Source organism: Elaeis guineensis, chromosome 1 (genome assembly GCF_000442705.2).
Source record: "Elaeis guineensis isolate ETL-2024a chromosome 1, EG11, whole genome shotgun sequence".
Lineage (NCBI taxonomy): Eukaryota > Viridiplantae > Streptophyta > Magnoliopsida > Arecales > Arecaceae > Elaeis > Elaeis guineensis.
The window spans coordinates 104468889-104496830 of NC_025993.2; the positions used below are offsets into that span (position 1 = coordinate 104468889).

General features: G+C 36.0%; 2 protein-coding genes and 1 pseudogene across 2 annotated transcripts; 1 reads left to right on the forward strand and 2 right to left on the reverse strand.

The window, feature by feature from the left end:
* Positions 1-5447: 5447 nt before the first annotated feature.
* Positions 5448-8387, reverse strand: LOC114913280 (pentatricopeptide repeat-containing protein At2g03880, mitochondrial-like; annotated as a pseudogene).
* LOC105038224 (uncharacterized) lies at positions 8127-11217 on the forward strand. The gene is made up of 7 exons (XM_010913951.4): positions 8127-8370; positions 8898-8975; positions 9300-9449; positions 9604-9677; positions 9786-9904; positions 10556-10639; positions 10981-11217. Exons 2-7 carry the CDS (start codon positions 8969-8971, stop codon positions 11084-11086), a joined length of 540 nt encoding a protein of 179 aa, XP_010912253.3. The 5' UTR covers positions 8127-8370; positions 8898-8968; the 3' UTR covers positions 11087-11217.
* Positions 11218-21406: 10189 nt separating this feature from the next.
* Positions 21407-26600, reverse strand: LOC105038225 (copper transport protein ATX1). Its single transcript, XM_010913953.4, has 3 exons — positions 26445-26600; positions 21984-22059; positions 21407-21757 (listed from the first exon to the last, which is right to left on the reverse strand). Exons 1-3 carry the CDS (start codon positions 26541-26543, stop codon positions 21543-21545), a joined length of 390 nt encoding a protein of 129 aa, XP_010912255.1. The 5' UTR covers positions 26544-26600; the 3' UTR covers positions 21407-21542.
* Positions 26601-27942: the final 1342 nt, after the last annotated feature.

Sequence of the window (27942 nt, forward strand, 5' to 3'; positions counted from 1 at the left end):
AAATGCATTTTTGCAATATGATATCGTATACTTCTCAATACATGATCACCTGAGCATCCGTACTTGCCACCACATGCATGACATGTTTTCCGTAGTTCATTTGCGAAGGAGAAGGTCCAAGATGTTGCCCTAAACAAGTGCAGGATAAGCAGTGACACGCATTCAGATTGGTTGCTGGTCAACGGTATATGTTTTATCATAAGAAACATGGTGAAAAACCAAACAATATACTTATAATAGACTAATAATTTTAGCATTAAATATCTAGCACATGATTGCATAAAGCAGAGTATAAAAAAATTTGAAGTCAAACCATGCCTTCTAAGCAACAAACTACGGTCCCCTGGAAGACAGACCAACGAATGCTAGCTTCACTTGATCGACGAGCGACAAGTGCAAAGATACCTATCTATTTGTTTGTCATGTACAATAACTCTCCTGGACCAGAAATAAACTTTGGACCAACTGCACAACTTTTTCAATTTTTACGTGACAAATTTTTTTTCCTCTCCCAGTACGGTCACCCGGATCATGAGGGATAGAAAGAAGAGCATAGATCTCACGTGGGTCTTACCAATCCAACCAATCGGAAGGCTAAGCCGCGCTTAAAGGTTTAGAAGTGTTCGACATTGTCATCACCTAACCTCGCGGCCTATCCAGAAAAACTAACCAGCGAAAACATAAATAAACGGATACTTCACGTGTCCGTACTTCGCCCTAGAAGATGGCCGGCGAATGCTGCGGCAGTCGGCACTGGGAAAGATGGCAGGGCTAAGGAAGCATCCCACCCTTTGCCGCGCAGCGGGTAGGAACCTGCGGTGGAATAAATAAAGCGAACACCATGACGTGCTTGCTAATGGTTCCACTCCTTCCAAAAAGGGTTCCTTTGGAGAGCTATATTGTATGCTTGCCTCCGGTGCTTCCAGCCAACGCACGGTTTTGAGTAGTGTTACGGGTCCAATCTTGGTACCAAGACTTTCCTTGGCATATGTGTGGGGCACGGAAGGATTGATGCAATTCACGAGAATGGTCGGTCCAAAAAGCAGGCTTGCGCCACGTAACATCACGCCGCTCTCCCTGAGATGGAATGGAATAAAATCTGCAAGATTAAGAATTGGTGGTGGATCTAAAAGCTCCATTGGAATTTCCCTAGGCTATTATATAGAAGCCATATTTTAAGTTAGATGATTTTATTCACAAAGGTGCACACGCGTACATGATCACTTGTGTATGTTGCTTGAGTTTTTATCTCACGTCCACCAGCTTTATTACAATATGCAACTTATCTAAACAAATAAATTTATTATTTATTTGCAAGAAACTTGTTATTGTTATGAACTGGCCATAATCATCCAACATCATGCCAAGATATAATTGATTTGCATCCTATTGCAACGAATGGCATCGAAGAGAAATAAATATTGTACCAAAAAAAAAAAAAAAAAAAAGAGAAATGAATAACCTTAACTGACACATACTGAAACACAATAGCTAGTGCTTCCACCAATTTCATCAAAACCATTAAGATACATGACAAGATTCAATTTCAATAAGTTTCGATTTATTAGATGAATAACAGACAAGATACATAAGTTTATTATGTCTACAGATGCATTATATATATATATATATATTAAAGCATGGATACATTAAGTTTATTAGATTTTGATGATGAGATCATAATAAGATATATTATTATAGTTTTAAAAATATCTATTTTGATTAGAGAACACCATAGTGTTTGAATTTTGATTTATAAATATTTTTATAATGTAAGTTGTGTTTAAAGATTTTGATTGTGAATTCGAATAGTATATTAATGATGTTGAACCATCATTTCTTTTAGAAAAAGTCAATGGGACCTCTCCCTCTTCTCTATACACAATATCAGGCGGAGCTTGCAAGGAAGGTGCACGGCGGTAACATTAATTGCACATCCCTTGGAATGATGCAGACGGAACTATTCATACTATGATTTTGTTCCACCTAAACCTGCTGTTTTGGCCACACTCGAAAGGTCGATGACTTTGACGGTATTTTTATATATATAATGGCTGCTGCGTAAACGATCATCGTTGGAGGAAAGACGAAATCAGAGAGATAAGTCGGTCGTTTTCAACGGATGGGGTGCATTTACCAAGAAAAAAAACGAATGGGGTGTCACATCAGGATCATTAAAGTGGTGGTTTCCACGCGCGATAAATTGGGTCGCGTCAATGATCGAAAGGGCACGGATGTTATTCTATTTTTGGGTACAAATACGGATGTTACGTCTACGCCAGACAGGTTACGCCACGCAGCCTCAAGGCCGTAATGGCCCCTACAGCTGGACGCGCTACCGTCCAAAGCTGATGGCGTCTAAAACGGGAAATTTTTGGGACCACTTCGGCTTCTCTGGGAAAAATACAATAAAATAATATTTTTATATTGTACACCAAGAAAGTTCAATATTTTCTTATGCTGATGATCTATCTTACGATGAGAATCGGTGGGTCTTGGCATGTGGTGTCATGATCATTTCATTCCATTGATTACATTTTTATCTCTTAAGAGTGGAAATTATCATCCATTAGTGATCGTATCATGACTTTTCTTCAAGGGAAACAAAATTCAAAGTACTTGCTTCGCTTGTTACCAATAAAAAAAAAAAAAAACTTGCTTCTCAAATCAACGGATAAACCTTCTAGAGATGACATAATTATTCGGAAGAGGATGATCTCAAAAAATTATGCAAATCCTAAATAGTATTTTGAATGACAAAAATAGCAAATTCAAAGATCTCAAGCTTTTGAAGTTACATCAATTTTTGGTACACGTAAGCAAGTTGATCTCTTAGTCCTTTCCAAGATAGCGGCTTTTGATAGGCTCTAGCTTTTTTCATCGTATGTATAGAATGGCAAGTCATTTTTTGATATGTACAGGGCCGACCTTGGGGCAGGTCAAACTAGGCGACCGCCCCAGGCCTCAGGCCTAGACCTTGTATTGATGTTCTAATAAGGTGTAAGGATGGCTTTCTACAATATTATAACAAGAAAAATAATTAAATAGATTAATGATGGATTTTATATACTGCTTAACGAATATATCTATAGAAAATTATTGTACGTAGATTAATTTTTCAATGATAATTAACATTTAAAGTATGTTAATTTTTAATAGAGAAAGTTCCATTTTTTCATTTAGTCCTAGGTCTAAAAAATATCAGGACCGATCCTGGATATATATATATATATATATATATGAAATTGATAAAGCTATTGCATACTGAGAGTAATTGCAACCACAAGTTACGATCTAAGCTAGGTTGAACACAATTCTAAGGAACTACTTTGGAACTAAATTGGATGACTTCCTATATTGTTGCAAATATGTCCCAGCAAGCATCTTGTTTGGTCTGAATTATAAGCACTCCATATGTTTTGAAAAATATCCCTAAAATGTATTTTTAGACAAGCTTCCTGGAATACAGTACACTGACTTGTACTGACAGCTTTAATTTCATAGTGCCAATGATTTGCTTTTTTTTTATTGGACATGTCAATGATTTATTAGATAATATATTTTGGACGGTTCGGTCAACGAGTATATATTGGTGTCAACAAAGCAGCTCACCTAATCTCATTAGACTAGAATTTTATGAGGAGGAGCGTCATTATAAATTTTAATTAATATTAGGTTAAAGTACCTAGGTTTGATTTAGTACAACCTGCACCCGCTCCCTCTTGATTAGATCTCTCAACGTGATTGTGCCATAATTCTACTAGGAAAATTTATGTTGGTGGGGGTTTAGTCACCACCAAGGTTAACAACCAGAACTGCGAAGGTGGGGCCATCTCGTTGGCATCCGTGGCAATAGCGTGGTGTCACATCTCAAGTCTTCCCTCCATCCACCAGCGGTGGCAGTGGGAGTCAAAATCAACGTCCATGTGCATGACTACTTTCTCTGCTGGCCGTCCATCGTGGATAACGTTTCGAACGAATTCTTTAAGACTGCGAGGGACTGGTTGTCGAGTCGTGATCTGCTCGCTGCCGGTAGATATCGTAGTCATTGTCTTGGGGCAGTCAGGTCAAAAGACCAAAGTGGTAAATATAATTTGCAGGTGAAAACATACTGACTGGCCAAGACTTGGAAAAAAGAGTGGTCGGCACTACCTTCACATACAAATTTCCAAAGCACGTGAAAAGGATAAAAATTAAATAGGTCATACCTACTACAGTTAAAAATAATAAAAATAATTTAAAAAAAAAAGACCCATACCTACCAAAGACGCATCATTCTACTTGCAAATTGGTTCAACTTATTCTGATTCAACATTTTTACATTCAAGTCTTCAGCCACGCCATGTGTCGCACTCATTTAAATTTTGGATTTATTACCAATCTTCTTGCATCACATAGATATTTTTTTTGTAAATTCCTCGTTGAGAGCCTCTCATTCCCATAACTGATCTAATGCTCCATTTTGTGCTCCGGAGTGTAGATGTACAGTTGTTTGAAACAATGCTTCATTAAAGCAGGCTTTCACCGGAGTAGGCCTTTCTACTTGAAAAGAATAAAAAATTTTGAGAAACATTAATTGAATTTATGTTTTTGATGTTTTCCTATCTCCAGTAGACTCTGATAGCGTAAAACACCTGCTTCAGCATGGTAAAGTAGTATTTTAGATATTAAATATCCATTGGCTCGACAAGCATCGTCAGCTAGATCTGGAAATGGGACTGCAAATTTAGCTTCTCTTTGCCTGTTGACGTAACATCACCAAGAGAAGCTATCTAATACATTGTGAGTTGGTGGTTCCGAATTGGACCACTTGTTCGGATCCACCAAGCATGCTAAAACTATATTATTTGATCCTTTCATACCAACTTACTCTTGAATTCTTCTTCAGCTGAGTGATCCTCTGAGTAATCCTTGAGCAATTGCATAGGTACTCCTATAGGATATATATTGAATCTGCTTCAACAGTTTGCCTGGCAAAGGTTTCTTAAAAGAAAAATAAAAGTAGTAGAAGGATTCTTACTAGCAAATCATATACATTCAGCAGATAATTGTGCCCCCATTATGTAAAAATTGATTAAATCTTAAAGCTGAGGTGTTTGAGATGAAGCTATATATATCTCCTTGGATGTACAGTGAAATGTTGGCTTAAGTTGTCAAGTGATGCTAATCTGATAAGAAATTAATCCTTAGAACCATCTCGGTCCAGTTTTCATTTCCTTTACCGCATTCTGATTTTCATTTTTGACTTCAGCATATGTCAGTTCGAACTTGAAAATGTTTGACATCACTATAAATTTTCAGCTCTTAACATGTAAACTATTTTAGCGTCTCTCTCTCTCTCTCTCTTTCTCTCTCTCTCTCTCTCTCTCTATATATATATATATATATATAAACTGCCTTGAAGATTGGTTATATGCAGTTGAATTGAACGTTTTACACTTGTATTTCTACCGTCTGTTGCGGCAGCTACATTTCCCATCTTTGAAATGGTGGAACTTGCTTAAGTCCTTGATGACCATTTCCATCTAATTGAGATAAACTTGCAAGTTATGTGGCGACCACCACACATCCTCAAGTGGGTAAACACTCGAATTGGTATCTCATGTGGCAAAGAAACAAACCCACAACACAAGGCTATGAGTTCTCTGTGTTCTGTAACTCTTTCCTTCATACTCTTCTGGATTTTGTGACCAATAGTTCTTATCAGCAACATAATTCCTCCATCATCCTTGCCATTTCCTCTAATCTATTAGAGATCTACAGTGTAATAACCCGGTCTGACACAGAATCATGCACATTTTCTCTGGGTTCATGTTCTACTAGCCTCTCTAGTCCATGCTTTGCAACCATCATATTTTCCTGTAAGCTACTGGAAGAAAGAAGAGCCTTCCAAATTGGAGCACCGGGTTCAAAGGGAATGACACTGAATAAAGTGTTTGCTTCTTTGAGCATTCCGACTTGGGCCAAAACCTCAACCATGCAGCAATGGTGTTCAGCTTATGGGTTGATCTTATAAACTTCAGCCATGGATACGAACAAACGGAATGCTTCATCTAGTAGTCCCAGTGAGCACAGGCCTTCAGAACAGGGAAAAAATGTGTTGGAATTTGTCATCAGCTTGAAGAGCTCAAGGGCTCTAGAGGGCACCCATTCTGCACGTTGGCAGAGATCATTGAGCCCTAGGAAGCAGAGTTCCTTTCAGTCATCTGGTTTAAAGCATCGAGGGCATGTGCAAGAGTTCTACAGTTTGAGTACATCTCGATAAGAGAGTATTGCTCATGTTAAGGCCTGGGATGAGGTCTCTCTTTGCAATGTAGGCATGGGCTTGGAACCCTGCGTTCAGTAATTACGTACTCCCACAGGCATTCAGAACAAAACAAACTGATGCACGACCAAGTAGCTCGATAGAACGTTGGATCCTGTGGAAGAACTTGGGAATGATTCATAGTCCTTAGCTTTAGCGAGACCTCAAATTAACGAGCCTCATGAGATCTCATGTTTCAAAACCAGCGAGCATAACTCCAAAGTTTGCTGGAGTCGGCTTAAACTTGAGTAAACGTTGATGAGATAGTCCACTACAGAAACAGTGGATTCATAACCATTTCTAATTATATTGCAGTTCATCTCTTCCCCACTAATAAGATATCCTAAAGCAATGCAAGCTAGAAGGGCAGTAGTACAAGTGAATTCATCAGCTTTAACATGATCTAACTGCATATTCCTGAAGAACTGGAGAGCTCCTGGAAACCGACCATTCCAAGCAGTGCCCAGCAATGACAGCAAACCATGTACCCCGTTTACCCAAAAAATAAAAAAAGAAAAGAAAAACATGTGCCAAACACACTGAGAGGTGCGTCTATATATTAACCAATGAGCTGATCGCACGTGCGTCCAACTTTATTTCAAGTTTCATAATGAAAGCATGGACCATCTTTCCGGTTTTCAAGTCTTTAGCACGGTACAGCACTTTAATGAACGGTACGAACCTCAAGTTCTGGCGTCCTCTGGACCCAAAGTGTCTGGGGAGCTTAATGTGGGACGACGTTGTTGTTGTGATCTGATGTCCCATGATCAGTACATTTGATATACTCATCAAGAAGAGCAATGTTCCATGACTGTCTTATTCGAAGCCAGATCGGAAAACGTAACATGAAATGTAGAGCTTTCAAACCGGCAATTGCCTGAATGGTGCTGCCTAACGTGAATTCATCCCACTCTGAACCTTCAGCAATTACTGCACGAAATAGCTGTCAGAGATTGCGAATGTGGCATGTGATGATGGAGTTGCTCAATAATCAGAGCAGTCACGTGGCTCAGTAAAGCCACTGAGTATTGGATACAAGTACAATTTGGGTTTGATTTTATCCTCGTTCTGATTTAGGTCACTCTTGATCAACTGTAATGATTCTCTGGATTTTTATAATAGAGTAATTCTTTATACACCATACATAATATAAAAAAAACATATCATTTTATTTAATTAAATTATATAATCATTATTTTTTAATATATATTTAATATTTATAATTTTATTTTTTTATTTAAAATTTTAAATGATAATTTTTTTTAAAAAAAAAATATAAATTCTGTGACCATATTATGATATCTTACAGTCAAATTATGACTTCTTGCACACCAGAAATTATAATTTAGCCATACGATATCATAAGAAAGATAGAAGAATTTTTATCTTTTAAAAATTTTATTAATTTACAATGACGAAAATATTCTTCTCTCTTTATGATTTTTTAAAAAAAAATTATGATATTTTATGTACAGGAAGTAATAATTTGACTGTAAAAAATTGTAATATGATCACAGAATATCATAATTTTTTCATAAGAAGAGAAATATTTTCATCATTCAAAATTTCAAATGAAAAAGCAGAACTACAGATATTAAATACGAAAAACGGTGACTATGTCACCTAATCAAATAAGATGATATATTTTTTTATATTATATATAATATATAATTTTTTTTATAAAAATAAATTTATTTTATTTTTATTTAAATAATTATAAAAATTTAAATTTAAAATTTTATAAAATTTTGGATCCAAACGTCCTAACAGATTTTTGGCATGGCAAAAATCATGCCTCAGGTACGTCTCAGAACTGGATTGGGCCGGCCAGTGCCGATATACACGCACGCTTCTTTTACTGGACCCTTCAGGTATGTAAAAACGGTGGTTTTGGTTTTTCTCCCCTCATTTCCTCTTGTCTTGTGTTCGGCGCGTCGATCTCGTCAGTCCCGGTCGCCCGCTTCTCATCGCCTTCAACGGTAGGAAGAGAGGTGAGCGGAGGACTCCTCCCGGAGGGGGCCGGGCTCGGCACCGGTTGGTGGACAGAACCTTCTTCCGCACCACTGGTACGTCTCGCATCCATGAGCCCGTTCTGGACTCGCCTCGTTTTTTTCTAGTTATTAACCAGCCGGGATTCCTTTGTTTTCGTTTTCTAGGTTAGCTATAGCTCTCTTCCACTCTTTGTTTCTTAGTTTTGTTGGTCATTTCATTCTATACTTTACAACGCACATTTCCTGTTTGAATTAATGCGTGAAAGGTTCTCATAGCTTCGTCCGCATCAAAATTGGTGGCTTTTGATTTGGGTGCTATGTTTTGCTTCTATTAACCGTTTACGGTCAACACAACAAGTCCACCAAAGTTTTGGAGAAGATTAGCCTGAAGTCAATAACTTCCGGAGCCCATTTATAGTAACCGACCTCTCTATCTAACCTCGGGAGTTTCAGAGGGGTCTCAGCTAAAGAATGAATTGTTATAAAGAAGGCATCTCTTTGCTATTGGCTTGCATGATATGACTACTAAGCTTAGTTGACTGAATCAGTGACTATGTATCTGTCCACTGAATGCTACTTCCTTTTTTTATGAAAACATTCAGGTTTCAAGCTATATCTGCATTGTGATTTCTGGAACCCTTCTTTGTTGCTGAATAGAGAGAGTCACCAAATCATGGATGGTATGCGTTATTTTTGACTTTCTCTTGGTTTTCTTGTTCCCTCTTCTTATTCATGCTAGTGTGATGATTCACAAAATATCCTTTAAAATGGCTTCAAAAACACCTCGTTGGATTTATGTTTTGTATAATTGGGCTTCTCAAGATTGGTCATTAGTGGAAAGCCAGTGGTCAAGATCAGTATATCACTCAATTCCTTGACAGATTTCATTGGCATTTATATGTGTGTGTTTTTCTCCGATTGCAAATTCTGTGTTAGCTCGTTAATGCATGAATAAAGGATTTGATGCTGTTTTAATCTGAATTTGTGTTTGTGTCATGTTTTAGTTGATTCACAGCCAACCATGGAGGAAACCATCCTAGTCGGCGATGACCTTATGCTAGGGCCACCTTCACCTGTCATACCCCCAGAGATTGCATCTCATGTTCTTGAAGGTGTTGATTTATGTGATGGAATACTGAGGAATCTATTCTTGTGTAAGTGGCATTAAGTGAAATAAAAAAAGATGCTTTGATGTAAATCATTATAGTGGAATAGATTGTTGAGGCCATTGCTCTCTCAAAACAATATACAAGGCCATTTTTTCATTTTAAAATGGAATGAGGAAATTGACTTTTTGGCATGCTCTAGGCCTGCAAATCAATGATATCGAGCCATTTTGCCAAGATGAGATTGTTTTGTATAGACAATGTGCTGAGAAACGGGTTAGCAATATTAACTTATTAGCCTTGTAATATATGTCATTGTATGTGGCCTACTTATTTTGATTGTTACCTTGACATTCTCTTTGGGTCTCTGAAATTCACTTACAGGATAAGGAGCTTAGACAACGACTTCAAGATAGTGAGCATAAGTTGGGATTGTGTATGCCTTTGGAACAAGCAAAAGAAAGAGCTGCACAACTTCAATCCGAAGTTGCATTGTTGGAGAGGTGCAACCTTTAGACCCTTATTTGGTTGTTGGAAATCTGGTGTAACCAATGAACCAATGGAACTATAAAGAATCTTGTTAGTTGTTCATATTCTAAAATTTTGTAATGCCTGGATCCCTTTAAATGGAGCATTTGTATTCATCAGTGCTGCACTGCTGCATATGTAACTGTAAAGCAGCTTTTGTACTTGGGAAAAGGATGATGGAGGGGCATGCTAGTTTCCCATTTGGAATTTGTTTCTTATAGTAAGAGGTGGATCTGATTTAGACAACATGGATGTTGAAGCATGTTTTTCTTATATTGTGTCGCATTGCCACTGGGTGTAATGATTGGCTGAATATAGAGAGAAAAGGATACAGGCTTGCATGCTTATTTGTCACATCTATTCTTTTATTTTTTATCATAATTTTTCATCAAAGTGCAGCATAACAGCATTCTTCATACATAAAGGATGATCTATTTTTTAAACAAAATTCTGTTCTGCAACCTATTCACTGTAAATGTTCATTCATTGATAAATTAGTTCGTTAAAGTAACAACTAAGAATGTCAGCAAGATAAATCAAAAAATATATATATATAGTGAGTCATATTATCATTTATTTGATTACAAAGTCATTCCTTTTTATGTTCCGTGTTCTTAATCCTTCAGGCGCATGATTCTTGCAAGTGGAATTGAAGGCATGGAGGGATTTCGCCAGCGCTGGAGCTTACATGGACGCCTTGAGGATAATAAGTACTCTTTCATCAAGTTTTCTTCTTTCATTTAGAAATAGAAAAAAGATAAGTTCGAACTAAAATCAAATTGTTCCTACGGTTAAAATCAAACTACTACTCAGTCATAAATGCAAATATTCTTCGAGTCTTGCGATGACAAGCTCTGGTGTTCATATGTGCTTTAAGCTGCATGGCTTGCATGTGTGCCTTAATTCATATGTGCATTGATGTGATCCTAGATGTAGTTCCCTGCATCTCAAGTTTGTGCTAATCGAGTAACGCCTGCTGCATGTTCATATTCAAACTGAAGCCTTGTTGATCTTTTCATCTCTAATTTCTGCTCTATCTTTTCTCGTGCAGAAAAAGACTAGAAGCTTTGAACCAGGGAATTGCAAAGAGGAAAATTGAAGCGCCCCAAGGAGAGTCTAAAGGAGATCCAGTTAAAAAGAAGTGGTTTTTTTGGTAACTTTGTTAGGGAAAAACCTATGCAGCGGTGAAGCATGGTATTTTTCTCTCTTGTGTTCAGAAAACGCATAAGTAGTTCTTTCCCCGCCTAAACACAAAAAGAATTATCATGAACTTAAATGATTCCTGTGACCATTCATGTCCCTTCATATTTATGTCCCACCTAAAACAAAGAAGTGGTAGCAATGAGAAACCAGCATTGAAGTATTTAATGATAAATTGCGCGTGCACATCCAGTAATACACCAAACATGTATCTTGAAGAAGGAAGCATAATTGCAGATACTCAGCCCTTGCATTAGCCAACATTGATTTTAGTGGATGAATAGTGTCAAACTCCCTTCGGTATGTCAGACATGGGCATTGCAAGATCCATGTCCTTCATCCACCACCATCAAGCTATGTTAACCATCCATTTATAATGGGAATAAAATCTCAGATTAAAAAGACAAATTTTCTCTGCAAGTATTTTGCCTCTGAAACTCTATGGCTTTTAAAGAGGATGAAAAGAAATTCCAATGGCCACTATAATTTGCAAGAGTAATGCCCGATGTAAATGTCCTTGTAGTCAAAGAACTATGGATGGATGCAAAGCTCCATATTGCGCAAAAAATCATAGATGACATATGTATCTGATGTTAGAGTCCCACTTAGAATCAGCAGGTTTTTCTTTGCCTCTCTATAAGCTAACGGCCCTTCGGTGCTGCCTTGGCCCGTTAGATAGATGCCTTCCACCACGCCGTCCAGCGAGGCCGACCTCGAAGACCCCCTCCCATTCTGGCATAGCAATCTCGAGTGGCGCTATGTCCCTGGCTCGCCCTTCAAATTCTTGTTGTAGGGTGCGAAGGTGAGGCGTCGTTGGTTCTGGATCCAGGTCACTACTACTGTTAGGCCACCTAGTCTAGGTGGTGGGGATGCTATTTATGCATGCAGCTGCCTGGCTTTCTCTAGTAGAGATGGCAACAACGGATTGAAGCTTAAACATCCAGCCCTCTGCTATACCAAAAAAGGGGGAGAAAAAATAGCTCGTAGTAAAACAGCAGGGAAAATATATACATGACCCACCATTACTGCCCCCATAATAGATGGTCATAGCATTCCAATGATTTTAACTTGCATGGATCTGCCATATACCAACTGACGACGCCTACCGCTTGAGCCTATGACCCACCACACTGTAGATGAATATGTTACTTGAAACATCCCCCCCTTGTCCGCTTCGGTGCTAGGACACTATTCCGAAAGACAATTTAGAGCTTACTGGAAATGGACCATAGATTGGCTTAGCATTGTTGGTGCAAAAATCCGCCTGCGCCAGAGAAGTTGGAGTTGGGGAAGTCGCGGTCGCCGCCGGGACCTGCAAAGGAAGTCTAAACCGGAGGTGGGGTTGCTCCGGCAAGACCCTCCGACGCTCAAGTCAGTTCTCTGCCTCAACAAGAATGGAGCGCTCGAACGGAGAATTTTGCAGAGTTTTTAGATAAAAAGATGAGAGCTTATAGAATAACGTATCTGGGGTTTCCCTTTTATAGACGGAGGGGGCAGCAGATTGACAGCGACGCCTGTAACCGTCTGGTAGACGGCTGTCCAGAGTCAGGCGGAATTTGCTGCGAAGAGTAGTGGAGTAGACCCGTGGCTATTGCTATGGCCTGTCATGTGGAGCCTGTTGCAGGTAGTGGAGCGGCGTCCGTTGCCGCTAATTGCCAGGGAGTAGTGGAGTCACGCAGCACCCGCCGCAGGGAGTGGAGCAGAATCATGGCCGTTGATACAGCCTGTCAGAGAGTAATGGGGTCGCGTAGGGTCCGCCGCAGGGAGTGGAGCAGAATCATGGCCGTTGATACAGCCTGTCAGAGAGTAATGGAGCTGCGCGGAATCCGCCGCAGGAAGTGGAGCAGGATCGTGGCCGTTAAAACAGCCTGTCAGGGAGTGCAGATCCATCGGCTGAAGCTCGGCAGTGGTCGGAGCTGATGACGGAGTTCGGCTCCCGTGGGAGTCCGGGCGGAGTCCCCCTTGCGGTTGAAGTTGTCGTCGGAGTCCGGCTCCCGTAGGAGTCCGGACGAAGTCTGTCTGCAGTCGTTGGAGTCGAGGACGAAGCCCGGCTCCCGTAGAAGTCCGGGCGGAGCCTTCCTGCAATTAAAGTCAAAGGCGAGGTCCGGCTCCCGTAGGAGTCCAGACGGGGCTTACCAGCAGTTGATGTTGAGGACGGAGCCCGGCTCCAGTAGGAGTCCGGGCGGAGTCAACTTGAGGTCGAAGTTGTCGGCGGAGTCCGGCTCCCATAGGAGTCCGGACGAAGTCTGTCTACAGCCGTTGGAGTCGAGGACGAAGCCCGGCTCTCGTAGGAGTCCGAGCGGAGCCTTCCTGCAATTAAAGTCAAAGGCGAGGTCCGGCTCCCGTAGGAGTTCGGACGGGGCTTACCAGCAGTTGATGTTGAGGACGGAGCCCGGCTCCAGTAGGAGTCCGGGCGGAGTCAACTTGAGGTCGAAGTTGTCGGCGGAGTCCGGCTCCCGTAGGAGTCCAGACGAAGTCTGTCTGCAGCCGTTGGAGTCGAGGACGAATCCCGGCTCTCGTAGGAGTCCGAGCGGAGTCAACTTGAGGTCGAAGTTGTCGGCGGAGTCCGGCTTCCGTAGGAGTCCGGACGAAGTCCGTCTGTAGTCGTTGGAGTCGAGGGCAAAGTTCGGCTCCCGTAGGAGCCCAGGTGAAGTTTTTCTGGAGCTGATTCTGCTGAGGACTTCGACTGTGGGTATCTCATATCCAACACTGCATATTAAAGTACTGTGCAGAGCCTTTTCCATATTTGAGAATTGCCATTCCAAGTATTTGATTTATTGGTCGCAAATCCTTCGTCTCAAAGTCCCGGGGCGGGCAGCTGAGCTTTTAGTATGGTAACGACATCCTTGCCAGTTGTAGCAGCCAACATATTGCCAGCTGTTGACACCACATCAATCAATTATGATATATATAAAAGCAGGATAGTCTTTATGAAATCTTTCAAATGTCAAACTTTTTTCTCCCCAAAAGTTAGACATTTTTAATTGTTAACATATATTATTTTTGAAAAAAAAAAATTTATAAAAAATTGATATTTTAGAGAAATAGAAATTTATCAAAATTTAACAGGATAGTCTACATAAAATCTTACCAAGTGTCAACTTCTCATAAACTTTTTTCCCTCAAAAAATTAGACATTTCTAATTATCAACGTGTGTTATTTTTGGAGGAAAAAATTCATAAAAAATTGATGCGTTGGAGAAATGAAAATTTGCCAATTGACTACACATATCACCATGTGTATTCAATCCACAACTAACTAATCATTAATTATCTTATGTAATTTCTAAGATTATTATTATATTATAATTATAATATATATATATATATATATATATTTATAAAGTTAGATTTTAATATAAAATAAATATGTAGATTGAATGCAATAATTTTACTTGACTGTTATACTTAAGCGAATCGACTGGCTATTTTTTAAGCTATAAAATTTTTAATTGTTATTTTTTTTAATTGCTAAGGTGTGCAATTTTTGGAGGAAAAAAACTTCATGAGAATTTAAAAAACTAACACACATCACCATTACACAATACCTAAAGATAAATGAGAATTTAAAAAATTTTAGCATGGCCAATTATGATATATATAAAAACAGGATAGTTTGCATCAAATCTTACCAAGTGTCAACTTCTCATTAACTTTTTTTCCTCCAAAAGTTAGATATTTCTAATTGTTAAAATGTGTTATTTTTGAAGGAAAAAACTTCACAAAAAATTGACGCTTTAGAGAAATAGAAATTTGCCAAAATTTAACAGGATAGTGTGCAAAATCTTGCCAAGTGTCAACTTCTCATGAACTTTTTCCCCTCCAAAAATTAGACATTTCTAATTGTTAACGTGTGTATTTTTGGAGGAAAAAATTCATGAAAAATTGATGCTTTGGAGAAATGGAAATTTGCCAATTGACTACACACATCATCATGTATATTCAATCCACAACTAACTAATCATTAATTATCTTATGTAATTTCTAAGATTATTGTTATATTATAATTACAATATATATGTATAAATATATTTATAATAGTTAGATTTTTTTTAACATAAAATAAATATATAGATTGAATGCAATAATTTTACTTGACTGTTATATTTAAGCAAATTGACTGGCTGTTTTTTAAGCTGTAATATTTTTAATTGTTATTTTTTTGAATTGTTAAGGTGTGCAATTTTTGGAGGGAAAGAACTTCATGAAAATTTAAAAAACTAACACACGTCACCATTACACAATACCCAAAGATAAATGAGAATTTAAAAAACTTCAGCATGATCTATTGACTACACACGCCCCCATTACACAAATCATCATGTACATTCAATCCACAACTAATTACTTATTAATTATCTTATATAATTTCCAAAGCTATTGCTGACATCTATGTATTTATTTAAATCCATATGTAGGACTTAGTATATAAAGGCATAATCTAAATCCTCTTTCTTAGTTGCTTTCTTTCTTGATTGCTGAAACAATCATTTTTTTTCTTATACCGAGTAATAGGTAGCTTATTTATTTTATAAATGATATTTTATATATTCTATTATCTTTATGCTCTTCTCTTTATATTGACATTCATTCTTACCAACAATATAATTTTTTTTTGATAGAACATGGCTAGGAGGATTGATTTTGTTGATGAAATCAATACCACCAAGAATGAATGGAAGATCAGGGTTCGTATCATTAGGGTGTGGACCATCCCTATTTATTCAAGACCTGATGAACAAGCAACGATTGAAATGGTGCTCCTAGATGAATGGGTAAAGCATTAGCTTGAATGAAATAATTTATTTATTTATTTATTTGTCCATATGTCTTAAACAACATTGTTTGAATGCAAAGTGGGAGGATTCAAGCGACTATCAAATGCTCATTGATAAGTAGATTTAAGAATGTGCTTCATTAAGGAATTGCATATATCATGTCTAATTTTATGATTAGCAATGATAGTAGTAATTATAGAAGCACTAGACATAGATTCAGGTTGAATTTCATGAACAAGACAAATGTGACTAAATGTTCAGATGCAAAGATTCCAAAAGAGGGATTTGCATTTGTGCCTTTTGTTGAGATTGCCATCAAACAATGAGACTTTCTTGATTGGTAAGTGTGAACATAATGCATTTGAAATAAAGTAATTGTTTTATGCATTCCATATATAGATTTGTATTCATAATTTTTCACATATTTTAACTTTTTTATTGGTGCGTTAATAGATGTCATTGGACGTGTTGTTCAAAAGGACAACACGATCGAAAAGGTTATTATGGAAAGAAAACTAAACAAATAGATATCCTTTTGGAAGAGTTGGAGTAAGTTGCAGAATGTGAATTATTATTTTTGATTATTTTTAAAAATTCATAATTTATGATATAGATTTTAATATAAATTTTTTAACATGTAGACAGAATATACTTATTTGTACCTTTTGGGATCACTTAATTGATTATATACAATCATTTTTAGATGGAGAAAGGATAAAACCTTTCATTGTGGTTGTTCAAATGGGGAGGATAAAAAAACTTAATGGTAATCTCTATGCATATACTTAGATATTTATTCTGTGTAATAATTTTTTTGGATCATTGACATAGTTTGATATACACAGATGTGGTAAGAGTTTCAAATGCATACTTTGTTATGAATGTGATGATCAATGCTGACCTACAGGCAATATATGGAGCACTCGATGGTTCTATCGTAGTCAAGCCTCTATCGATTGTGGTTGTTGCTAGCAGGGACTCTCCCCTGCTCTAGTAAAGAAAGGGGAAACGAGTCCCCTATTCCATCTAAACAAACGGAAAAAAGAATAGAGGAAGAAAAAAAAAGAGAGAAAAAAAAAGAAGAAGAAAGAGTTTCTCTCTCTTCTTTGAGCTTGCATCTCTATTTTCTCTCTCTAATTTCTCTCTCTATTTTTTTCTATAATATTTTCTCTCTCTAAAATTATTTCTCTCTCTATGAGGTTCTCTCTCTAAGATTAGTCCAATTAAAGTCTTTCTTTCAATGATTTTGATTGAGCTTAGTGAATGATCTTGATTCATATCATCGGACAACATACCGGCACCTATCTTGGCCAAACTCAAATACCATTATATTTGATTATTTATGATTTTTATTGAATAATTTATAAATTAATTTAATCATAATTTGATTAAATTATCTTGATCAGATCGATCGGGATGTCAAACAGTATTATCTGATCGATCATATTCCACTTTGTTAATTTCTTCTACGATATTCTCTCTCTATGTGTTTTATGAATCCAATGAACTTGACCTATTGCTTTGAATCTGAGTTAATTCTAATTGGAGGTTTTCAATCGGTCTATTAGTCAGACAATATACTTACACCATCCGAGCCTTTGTCAAGCATCACAAGATTTGGCCCATGTTGATCTCTTATATTTTAAGTCCCTGATTAGATGAAACTACTTAATCAAATTGATCCCAGACTGTCAATTGATGTATCGACTTTCACTTTGACTTTCATTGGACACTAACAATATTGATCACCATTGATCTCTATTGAACCATTTATTTTCTATTTTAATAATGATCAAATAGATTATCTTGATTGAACCGACTAGGATGTTGGATACTACCACTTTTGTCAGCCTTATGAGAGTATCGGAACTTAGGATTTTTTTTTTGTTGTGACTTAAAACTGATAGAAGAATATATTTTGAATAATAAATTTTGAAGGATGTTCTCAAGATTAATTGAATCTGTTTATTTAATGTTCTACAGAAATACATAATAAATTATTTTTTTGAGATATTTTATAATTTATTTTGAAAGTAAATAGTTAGTCTTTAAAATTATGTATGATTTATGAAATTATATTTTGAATAGAAAGTGATTTCTGAAATATTATAATTTATTAATTTATTATAATATATATTAAATAAAATTATGATATATATTATTTTGCAAATGTACTTTGATATGCATCGGATTTGAGCAAACTAATTATGTTTTGGACCCAGCCAACGGAGGTTATATATTGATTTTTGGACCATGCTAATTAGAGTTGTGCATTAATTTTTGGAAGGTACCAATGGAAATTATGCATTGATTTTTGGATTCTATCAACAGAGGTTGTATATTGGCATTCTGATTGAGCTCACTATTTCTGTTGGCACTCTGATTGAGCTCACTATTTCTGTTCTGACTCTACCATAGGAATAAATATGATCGTAATTAAGACTGTTAAGTTATATATGTTTTATTTCGAATTGAATTTATAGTTATATATGTATATGAGTATTTAAAAAAATTTGATTTGCATTAATTAAGATGAAATAAATATATTCTTATATCTATGATATTTATCTTTGAACATCATATTTTATGAGTACATCTAAAATATCTAGTTGAGATATTCATAACTTACTGGGTTATTGAGCTCATTACCTCTCCTTTCTTTTTAGATTCAGATTTTTAATTGTGGATATGAGTACTGCTTTGAAAGTAGGTTAAAAGCGAAAGTTGATAATATAGATTTATTATTATATTTTTTATAAAATTATTATTTGAGATGTAATTGACGTAAGATCTTTTAAATATTATTGAAATTTTATAAGAGATTAAAGTTAATTTTAATTAATTAAATTTTAGATATAATTTATTATCAATTCTGCTGTAATGTATTGATATCGTATTTAGAATAACTCGTATGCTTGTAGAGAAGAGTTTTCTATGAGTATGTGATGGTTGCCATCTTCTCTAGACTCACGATCTCGGATCGGAGCTGTGATAATTATGATATAGCATGAGGCATAGAAATTACTAGAATACGGAGAGTGGGGAGTGGTTGGCTTTAGCTATTGGAACTGTCAAAGAAATAAAAGTTATGCATGGACAAATGTCGGCACTAGAAGAGTATTGTATAAATATTATTGTAATCCTGGAAAAAGACCTCTGACCAATCAAACACATTGTTTCATTTATCTTTATTTATCTTTGCATTTACTTTTATTTATTTTTCTTTATTTTTTTGATGGAAAATTTTCTTTATTTATCTTGCTTAATGGTATCACGGTAATGCAAGTCTTTAAAGTTCAAAATATTAGAATCCATGCTACCATCTTTATCCTCTTTCTGGTTTTAGATATTGGTGGCATGCCCACACATTTGCATTATATGTATGCAACATTCAACTCAACAAACATCACAATTTAAATGGTTTCTCTTCTTAGCAATGATATGCTTGATATGAAAAACTATAACACATACACATGCACATGCACATGCATGCGCGTGCATGCATATGCGTATGCGCATGTGAAGAAAATAATTGTCATATATGGAATAGAATTTTCCGTGTAACCTATGGAGATACGTAGGTTTGCTTAAGGAAATTTTTCTGTATTTATTTTTGAAGGTAGGTATGGCAATTTTAGCTGATCCATCGAATATCCGATTTGATCTAAGCTGAATGGGATGGGTTTTACTTGATTTGTTTAAAATCTAGGACAAGTATGGATTTTAGATATAATATTTGAAACGAGTGCAGATCGAGTAGGGATAATAATATGCCCCACCCAAATTCAATCCTATAAAATCTTAATCTAAATCCTTCTTTTTACTTTTAAAATTATAATTATTTTATAATATTTATATGATGAATTCTTTATCTGACTTGATTCGACCCAACCTGACTTGTCTTATTTACCTAATCCGATCCAACCTATACCACTGCCGGACCCAATCTGACCCGAGACGGATAGGGAGTAGGTATGGATACAGGATTTTTAGTTACAGGATGGATATAAATATTGGCCAATCCAACCTAACTCATATTTGACCTATTGCCGTCCCTACTTAAAAGTTCCTTAGGATCATTTCTATAGAATTTCCTTTTCTTTTTATTTCTGTTTTGAAATGTTCTGCCTTTCTAGTTTGCTTGTTAGCATGCAAGCAACTCTTGTAACCATCTTAACGACATGGCAACTAGAATGGTCAGATATCTCATCTGTTACGTTTTGCGGTTGGAAAGGTGATTACTAATTACATTTTAGTGATTTAGAACATGAAACCAAAAAGGATTAGTCAAGAACTTATTTTGACAATAAGGCGTGCGCAGATACACCAACAATTTCTACAGAGTCCAGGTATGACCATTAATTATATTTACCAACTTCACATAGAGAAAACCATCTTATCGAATCCTTTAATTCATAAATGATTTCCGTTGTCCCAATGCTAGAAAGCAATAAAAATAAAATGAATGATATGGTGTGATACTAGGTTACTCTTGCCAGTATGATGAATTGGGTATAGATGCTTACAATTAAATTTCATTTTTGAACAAAAATTCATTTTTTGATTTATTTCATTTTATTCAGAAAAGGACACACACGCACGCACGCACGCACTACCTACACCATAACTTTAAAATAGATCTATTCACATTAATAATCAGTCATATCTAGTTAGGGGTACTATCAGGTCAGATCCAGGTTTTAGTAAACCCAGACCTAGGCCAATTGTGTAGGTTCGGTATATTTTTTGGTACCCCAGCCTTATCTAATACATTCTGAGTTTGGGTCGATGTGGATACGGCGTAGGCTCTCGCCGACCATCAAAAAAAAAATATCTTGAAAATCAAGTGAAACAGAGAGTCTTACCCATAAAATATCCAGTTACATTCTTCAAAAATTAAATATGGAACAACAAGTACTTTAGTGTTAACCATATAACAGTGGTTGACGACAAATTAAAAAGACACTTTGTTTAGAGTCAAAGAAACCTTGCATGACATATTAAAAAGAGATAAATAAAAAAGAAGCATTTAAAATTGTCTAGATCTCTGACCAGAATGGTTTGGCAGATCTACAACTAGAAACAGTATTTGCTAACATAATGGTGGCAACAACATAATATAGATTGATCCAAGATCTAGTTCAAACCCTAACAACTACAGGTGCATAAGAAATGGAATGAATCAATCTTTCTAATAAACATATCCCAACGGCAACTAAAAATATGAAATTCAAATGAATTGAATAGGAAATGATACTCCATCCAAAAGGGACCCATGTAAACATGTCAAAATAAGTAAGCTGAAAATATTTCTAGGTTTTGCCAGCATTGCTTTTGTGACTGTTTATAGATGCCAGGTGATGCTTCACGATGCCCATTCACGACACTCCACCGACACTATACAATTTCACAGTCCAAAAATCAGATTGTGGTAACTTTCTGAAGATCCCGCAATAGGCCTTCCCTAAAGGAGTTTGTGTAGTCAACAAAACAGACAAGTAGCTAAGAGATTATATCATAATAACTGCGAAATGTTCACAATCATTCATAGCACACTCCAAACACAAAAGATAATATAGATGTGGAACGAGTAGTGGTTCATCAGGTTACAGGAAACAGTAGACATAAGTTACAGTCATGCAGCAGCAGTAGAAGCAGCAGCTGCTGCTGCAGGAGCAGTAGAAGCAGCAGCTGCTGCTGCAGGAGCAGTCTCCTTGGTTTCTGGTTCTGCCTCCCAGAAAGAAGTTTTCTTTCCTGTCTTTGAAACAGTCTGTAGAACAGCATCAGGGGTTACATTGCCTTTCACGGTTACCTTCTGCTCCTTCAGGTCCACATCAAAGGATTCAACACCTGGAGAAAAATGACAAAAAGGCAGGTACCTTCAACAAACACGTTCTAGCAGACATGTTTTAAGCCACATCATATAATGGGTCAGAAAAGTTGGTAGAGATAAAAGATAAAATTTTTTCCTATACTTCAGATGGCTTTTGACATTACCATTCAAAAACAAGTATCTTACAGAAGTGAAATTTGTGAAAATCACAGCAACAGGAAAAGAAATGTGTAGAGTAACAACCTTCCATTTTGCCAAGGACCCTCTTGACAGCTCCAACACAGCCTTGACAGGACATGCCAACTCTAAGGACCACAGTCTACGTAAAGAAGTAAACCAAAAAGAAAATAAGTCATTAAGACATCAGACAAAAAACAGTGAAAAGAGCACTTGAGGTTTAAAAGAGATACAGCAGATCCTTAAATCAAAATGTTTTCTCAACATAAACAAACCAGATTGTTTCTGCTGCTGGCATCTCCAACCTTCATGCATTTTTAAACATGTATTGGAAACTCATTAAAAAAAAGAGAGAGACAGATAATAGAAGTCACAGTCGACCGAAGGCCAAATGCAGTTATGTCCCAATCATTATCAAAATAACAAGCTCAACTTTGGCCAGTGCGCACAGGAGAAATGAGCCACTGAAAAATGTATGGTGTAGATGCTAATGGCATAACAAAAACAGGGAAGGCTTTGGTACGAAGAAACCCAGTGCTTCATAAATATTAGAAAGCAGGAGTGGCAGGGCCAAACAAACCAAAAAGGGAAAAAAAGGGTAAAATATTATTGGATAAAGCTTGCCACTAGTAGCAACTTGTATTATCTAATCCTTGAGAGGAACAATAAACAAAGGCATTGTTAAATACAGTTAATATTAAATAAATATTTTCTCTTTCAAAAGAAGATCCAATCAACTGTTGAAGTGCGGGAGGAAGTTGATGACCCCTGCCTTCATTCTTTATTGCAAATGCACTATAATGTGATCTTTCCCATAGCATCCTTGACTTCACAGTTCTTTCTTTCACAAATTCCCTAGTGAAGTTCTTTAGCTTCTATTGCATGACACCAGTTATGAGATTCTGATTGTTTCAAGCAGTAATAATTACCAAAATTTTGCTTCTAATTACATCACGACTAGTTTTCATCTTAAGTAGTTATCTTAGATGTTTGCTACATGCAGAAGTTAAAACTAACATCTGTAAATCCAGTTCCGATTAAAGAAAATGAACAAAGATCACGTTGTTAGGAGAAACTTTCATTACATATAAAGTTGAAATGATGATCATAATAACAGAAGAAATATTCTTTTGTATGGGACATAAACTCCATTCCAGACTTATAAGGTTCATGTATCACAATCTCTCCTTTTATATTTAAATTTTACTGTTTACTAAATCCTCTGTATGACCTGGAAACTGCCCTCGCAATTTGAAAAAAAAAAAAAGAACACGATCCATATAGTTCATTCACTTTTCTCGGCTGTTTCACATCTGCAAGGATGATATAAGAAAAATGTAAGGAAGATATATGCAAATAAGATGGAAAAAAAAAATAAAGAGCTTGGTTGGCAACAAACAAGGTCCTATGGAGAACATTCACACAAAAGACCTACAGAATAAATCCTTCCATCAATGGTGGATAATCACTAACGCATTTGCTAATACTCAATGGAATCTACGTGGCCTTCCTCATACTTAGTCCCTATTTGGATGTTGGGAGGTCTTATCGGTCTGATAAGATCCAATAGGATCTTCCTGGCAGATCCTTGAGTTCAAAACTACATGGAAAATGAAGTTGTTTAAAGAGTTAGGGGCAGCTGGCAAGACAGCTAATCCCTATTTTCTAGGATAAGGTAAAACACGTTGCCAATGGAATTACCTCTCCTAAAAAATAGGAATAAGCTATGTCTAGGAGCCCAATCAGCTTGAATCATTCCCTTTCCACCATATTTTCAAAAAAATAGCCTCATTAAGAGGATCATATTAGGCCGATAATATCTTCTGAGCACCCAAAGTGACCCTCAAGTGTACATCAATATTCCAGTTATTTATATCTACAGGCCAGCTACATATCACATAGGATAAAAGATATAGACAGCTAAAAAGAGGAGAAAGTAGGCACAAAAAAAGGGTCAAATCAACATGCATCCAAATGGTGGTGACACAGTTGCATGGTTCTGCCATACCAAATTTCAGATATAAAAATAGTCAATATCCCATTTATTGATATTGTTTTCAATCCACATGGTTATAAACGCTGCAGTGTCCATCTTCCTATTAAATTTCATGCCAACTATGATGCTTCATAGTAACATTTTGTTTCGAGAAGTATTACTAGACTGAATAGGGTCAAGGGGAAAGGGTCATGATCAAGGCTTGTTGTCTCAATACAAAACCTTGTACCAGTACCATTCTATTATTGTATTGGTACACCTGGTACAAGGCTGGTTTAGTATACTGAAACTCAATATACCCTCCATACCAGGTACCAATTTAGTATTGGTATCGGCATGCTATGGTATGGCCGGGATGCACGAGTACCAACGGGTATAGAAACCTTGGTCATGATACTAACATGTCTTCCCACATCTAATGGGAAAAGAAAAAATAATTTGATTGCTTTAGATGGAGCTATTAAATATTTTATGTCAAGCTTGCTTACATGTACATGTTTTCTGCCCTTTCTCCTAGTGCTTATGTGTAACATTTCAGTACTCTAACTGCTGCTTTGTTTGCTTACACCAAAAACATTAATTGCTTCCTTTTATTTAATGCAAGCATGGCTATAAAAACATGGAATTAATAACTCAAACATTTAATGCATTCCCAGTTTTTTATTTTCTTGCATACATGGGGGCAAACTTTGTTTCATAATGTGTATCTTCAGAAGTTTCTCCATGGTCCTCAAATATTTTCAAGTCTTAAGGTGCATTTATTGTTGCTTAATTGCAACTTTAAATTTTAAAAAGTGCTTCTAAAAAAATTGGTAGTATCTTTTGAGAAGTGCTTACATGCAGAAGAATTCAAAAAAATGCTTTTAGAAGAAGCTAGAAAAACTAACTTCTAGCTTCTCTTGTGAGATTGCTCTGTCTTCCAAATATGGTAAGCCTATCCTCAAAATGTAGCTATAAAAATGTGATTACCAAACATCAAATATATCAGAAAGTATTTTTTTAGTCAATAATTTAACTGAATCTAAATGCATCTAATTTCTAAAATTGGTTCTTTCAAAAAGCAAAAGCAATAATAGATATGCACTTAGTCATCAAGGATCCATCTTGCCTTTATTTGACTGCAATAACCTCAGGAACTGTACATATAATGGGTGAATGATATATTATGTGATGACATATGACTATGAGAGATAGAGAGAGAGCTCAGCTGGAGATCTTTCTAGAATCTCATGAAATAGGTGTTCAGGTGCTCAATTTTGATGTAGTTTCAATGCATGAACTAATACCATATCAGAGTTTGCACATGCTTAACTCAAGTAATGCACAAGCTTTTCCACAAAGAAAAAGAAAAATAACTCAAATCCCACTTTATCTTGACCTCTATCTTCTGTGTTGTAAAATAAAGGGAACTTCAACTAACATGATAGCCTAGTTACCTAATGGATAGATAAAAGCTGATGGAAGTCAACCCTCTCGTTAATAAACTTAAAGCTCATAGAAACTAACCCTATCATGTGGAGAAGAACCATGTAATCGAGAGAGAGAGAGAGAGAGAGAGAGAGAGAGAGAGAGAGAGAGAGAGAGAGAGAGAGAGAGAGAGAGTGTGTGTGATGGTATCAAACCATATCTAAGAATATCTTATGAAAAGGCTCAGACAAGTTTTAGTTTCTTCATTTTCCTTCTTTTTCTCCACAAAAATCAATAATGATCTCAATCTTCTTGCTCCAAACTTGGTCTTTGGCATAACCAATAAGCTAAGTTATTCTATCACTAAAATATAAACTACCAAGTTTACTGGTATTGCCTCAAGCTCCCAAGTCTGGTACATATACTGATATCAATTACCAGACCATTCCTTATCACTTAGAAGAATGGTATCAATCTCACAATCCAATAATCAAATCTTTTCATCCATAAAGCTAATCCAACTTCAACAAGCACAATCGCAAATCCCAGTCAAGAGCAAGAGCAAAATCTTTATAGACATAAAAGCGATTACAGTTTGTCACTCTAACAATACAATTCAAAACAGATGTAAACGCTTAATCTAATCTATCGCAGACGATTTAACCACGTAAACATACCAGAATAGATCATTTGTCACATAAAAACGGGAATTAAAAATACCAAATCTCTATACAATTACAAAAACCTAAACAATGTACGTTTCTCTAGATCTATAGAGGAAAAATTCTACGTCCCTGTTCTCCAAGATCAGATAAAATAAATTTCTAGAAATCAAGAAAAAGAAACAAGATTTGGATCGTGGATTAATATAGGTGTTCTCCACCATCGATAACACGATCAATGAACCCTAATTTCGATTCGACTCCAATAAAATGCAATAATAAAAAAAAATCTAGAAATAATGACATATATTTCAACAAACAAGAACAAGAATTGAATCAATAAACAGAGACAAATTTCGAGCAAGAATAAGGATTTGATAAAGAAACGAAACCAGAGGATTTGATAAAGAAACGAAACCCTACGCCGCTGGGGCAAAAGGAAGGCGGGTCGCAGAAGAATACCTCAGCCATCGCGTAGATTAATCTTCCCACCGACTCCGAGGGACGCCGGAGTCCTGCGGGTGTATTTAAATAGAGGTTAGAAGGTGCGGAGCGTAACATGATGAGATAAAAGTCCAGGACGGTTGGCCATCGTGCGCCCACAATCGGTTCTGGCGTGACATTTACCTAAATATACTGTACCTTTTTTTTTTTGGGTAAGCTAAACATACTGTACCTTCATGGCACCTTCGTGGCACATCGCTAACGGCCTGGACTTCCCAGCTCCGGTCGAAGCCATGCTCGATTTAGTATTAAGAGTCGTGCAGGGTTAGAGTGAACGGAGGATGCGTAGTCTCGCATGGTGTCCTTCTGCGTGGTCGCGCATCCGGATAAATGGGTCCGCAAGCGCGCGGTACGCAGTACAAGTTTTTTTTTTTTTTTTGGCAGAGCGAAGTACAAGTTGTTGGGGTACGAAGTTTGTTAGTGGTTGCCGCACTTTGCAGTTGACGCAACATCGATTACCCCTTCAGGAAAAAAATTATAAGATGATCAACCAATTCAGTTATAGTTCGATAGAGGTGTGCCAAAAAAAGACGGGAGGTTTGTTTAAATGGGTTTTTTTAAAATTCAAAAAAAAAGATAAGAATTAAAAAAATTTAATTAATTTTTTATTTAAATTTTCAAAATATTTTTTTTAATCAAATTGAACTGATCTCCTGTGCCTTAGTCTTCTTTTTATTTTTTTAAAAAATTATAGAAATATCTTCTCAATTTTAATTCAATTTCACCTACATCTCTTCACTTTAAAAAATATCATACTACTTATTCTAATTATCGATATGTTTCAATATTGTTCAATCATCTATTTTTGTTAATAAAATGATATTATATAACCATCATATGATACCATTATTTTATAAAACTAACATATAACTTTATGCGATGTATTTAATATAATTTTAAAATAATATTTAATTATATATATATATTTTATTATATATATTATATATATTTTAAAAATAATTAAAATAATTATATTTTATATATAGCATGTATTATAAGCTATCCAATAAATCTTATGAAGATCCAAAGCTTGAATTACGATGAATCGAGTTGGATATTAAGTTTTAATGCTCTGGAGTCTAGCATGCATCTGCCAATACACATCTTTATTTTAATATATATATATATATATATATTAAAGTATTCAACATTTTAATAAATATATATGTATATATATATATATATTAAAGTATTTCAATGCTTAATTTTCTCAAATCTGAGCAAAGTATTCAACATTTTATATTACCACTTCTTCTTTTTTTTTTTCTCTCTTTTTTTTTTTGGGTTGGTCAGTGAGTGACATCTAATGTAGTACAATATTTTTAAACTAAATAAATTCATATGAAGGTATACATTCTTAGGTTTAATGAGAAGGATTTATACTATAATCCACTTCAATACTATCATCCTAAACATATGTGAACACAAAGAAACGCACCGACATGATAGTCAAATT

Excerpts from the sequence above, each read along its gene's own strand:
- LOC105038224 (XM_010913951.4), top strand. Across the intron at positions 9,450-9,603 it reads ACTGAGGAATCTATTCTTGT|GCCTGCAAATCAATGATATC; the intron begins GTAAGTGGCATT and ends GGCATGCTCTAG. Across the intron at positions 9,678-9,785 it reads GACAATGTGCTGAGAAACGG|GATAAGGAGCTTAGACAACG; the intron begins GTTAGCAATATT and ends ATTCACTTACAG.
- LOC105038225 (XM_010913953.4), bottom strand. The coding sequence starts at position 26,543 with ATGTTACGCTCCGCACCTTCTAACCTCTATTTAAATACACCCGCAGGA. Across the intron at positions 22,060-26,444 it reads TAATCTACGCGATGGCTGAG|ACTGTGGTCCTTAGAGTTGG; the intron begins GTATTCTTCTGC and ends TTCTTTACGTAG. Across the intron at positions 21,758-21,983 it reads GGTCCTTGGCAAAATGGAAG|GTGTTGAATCCTTTGATGTG; the intron begins GTTGTTACTCTA and ends ATTTTTCTCCAG.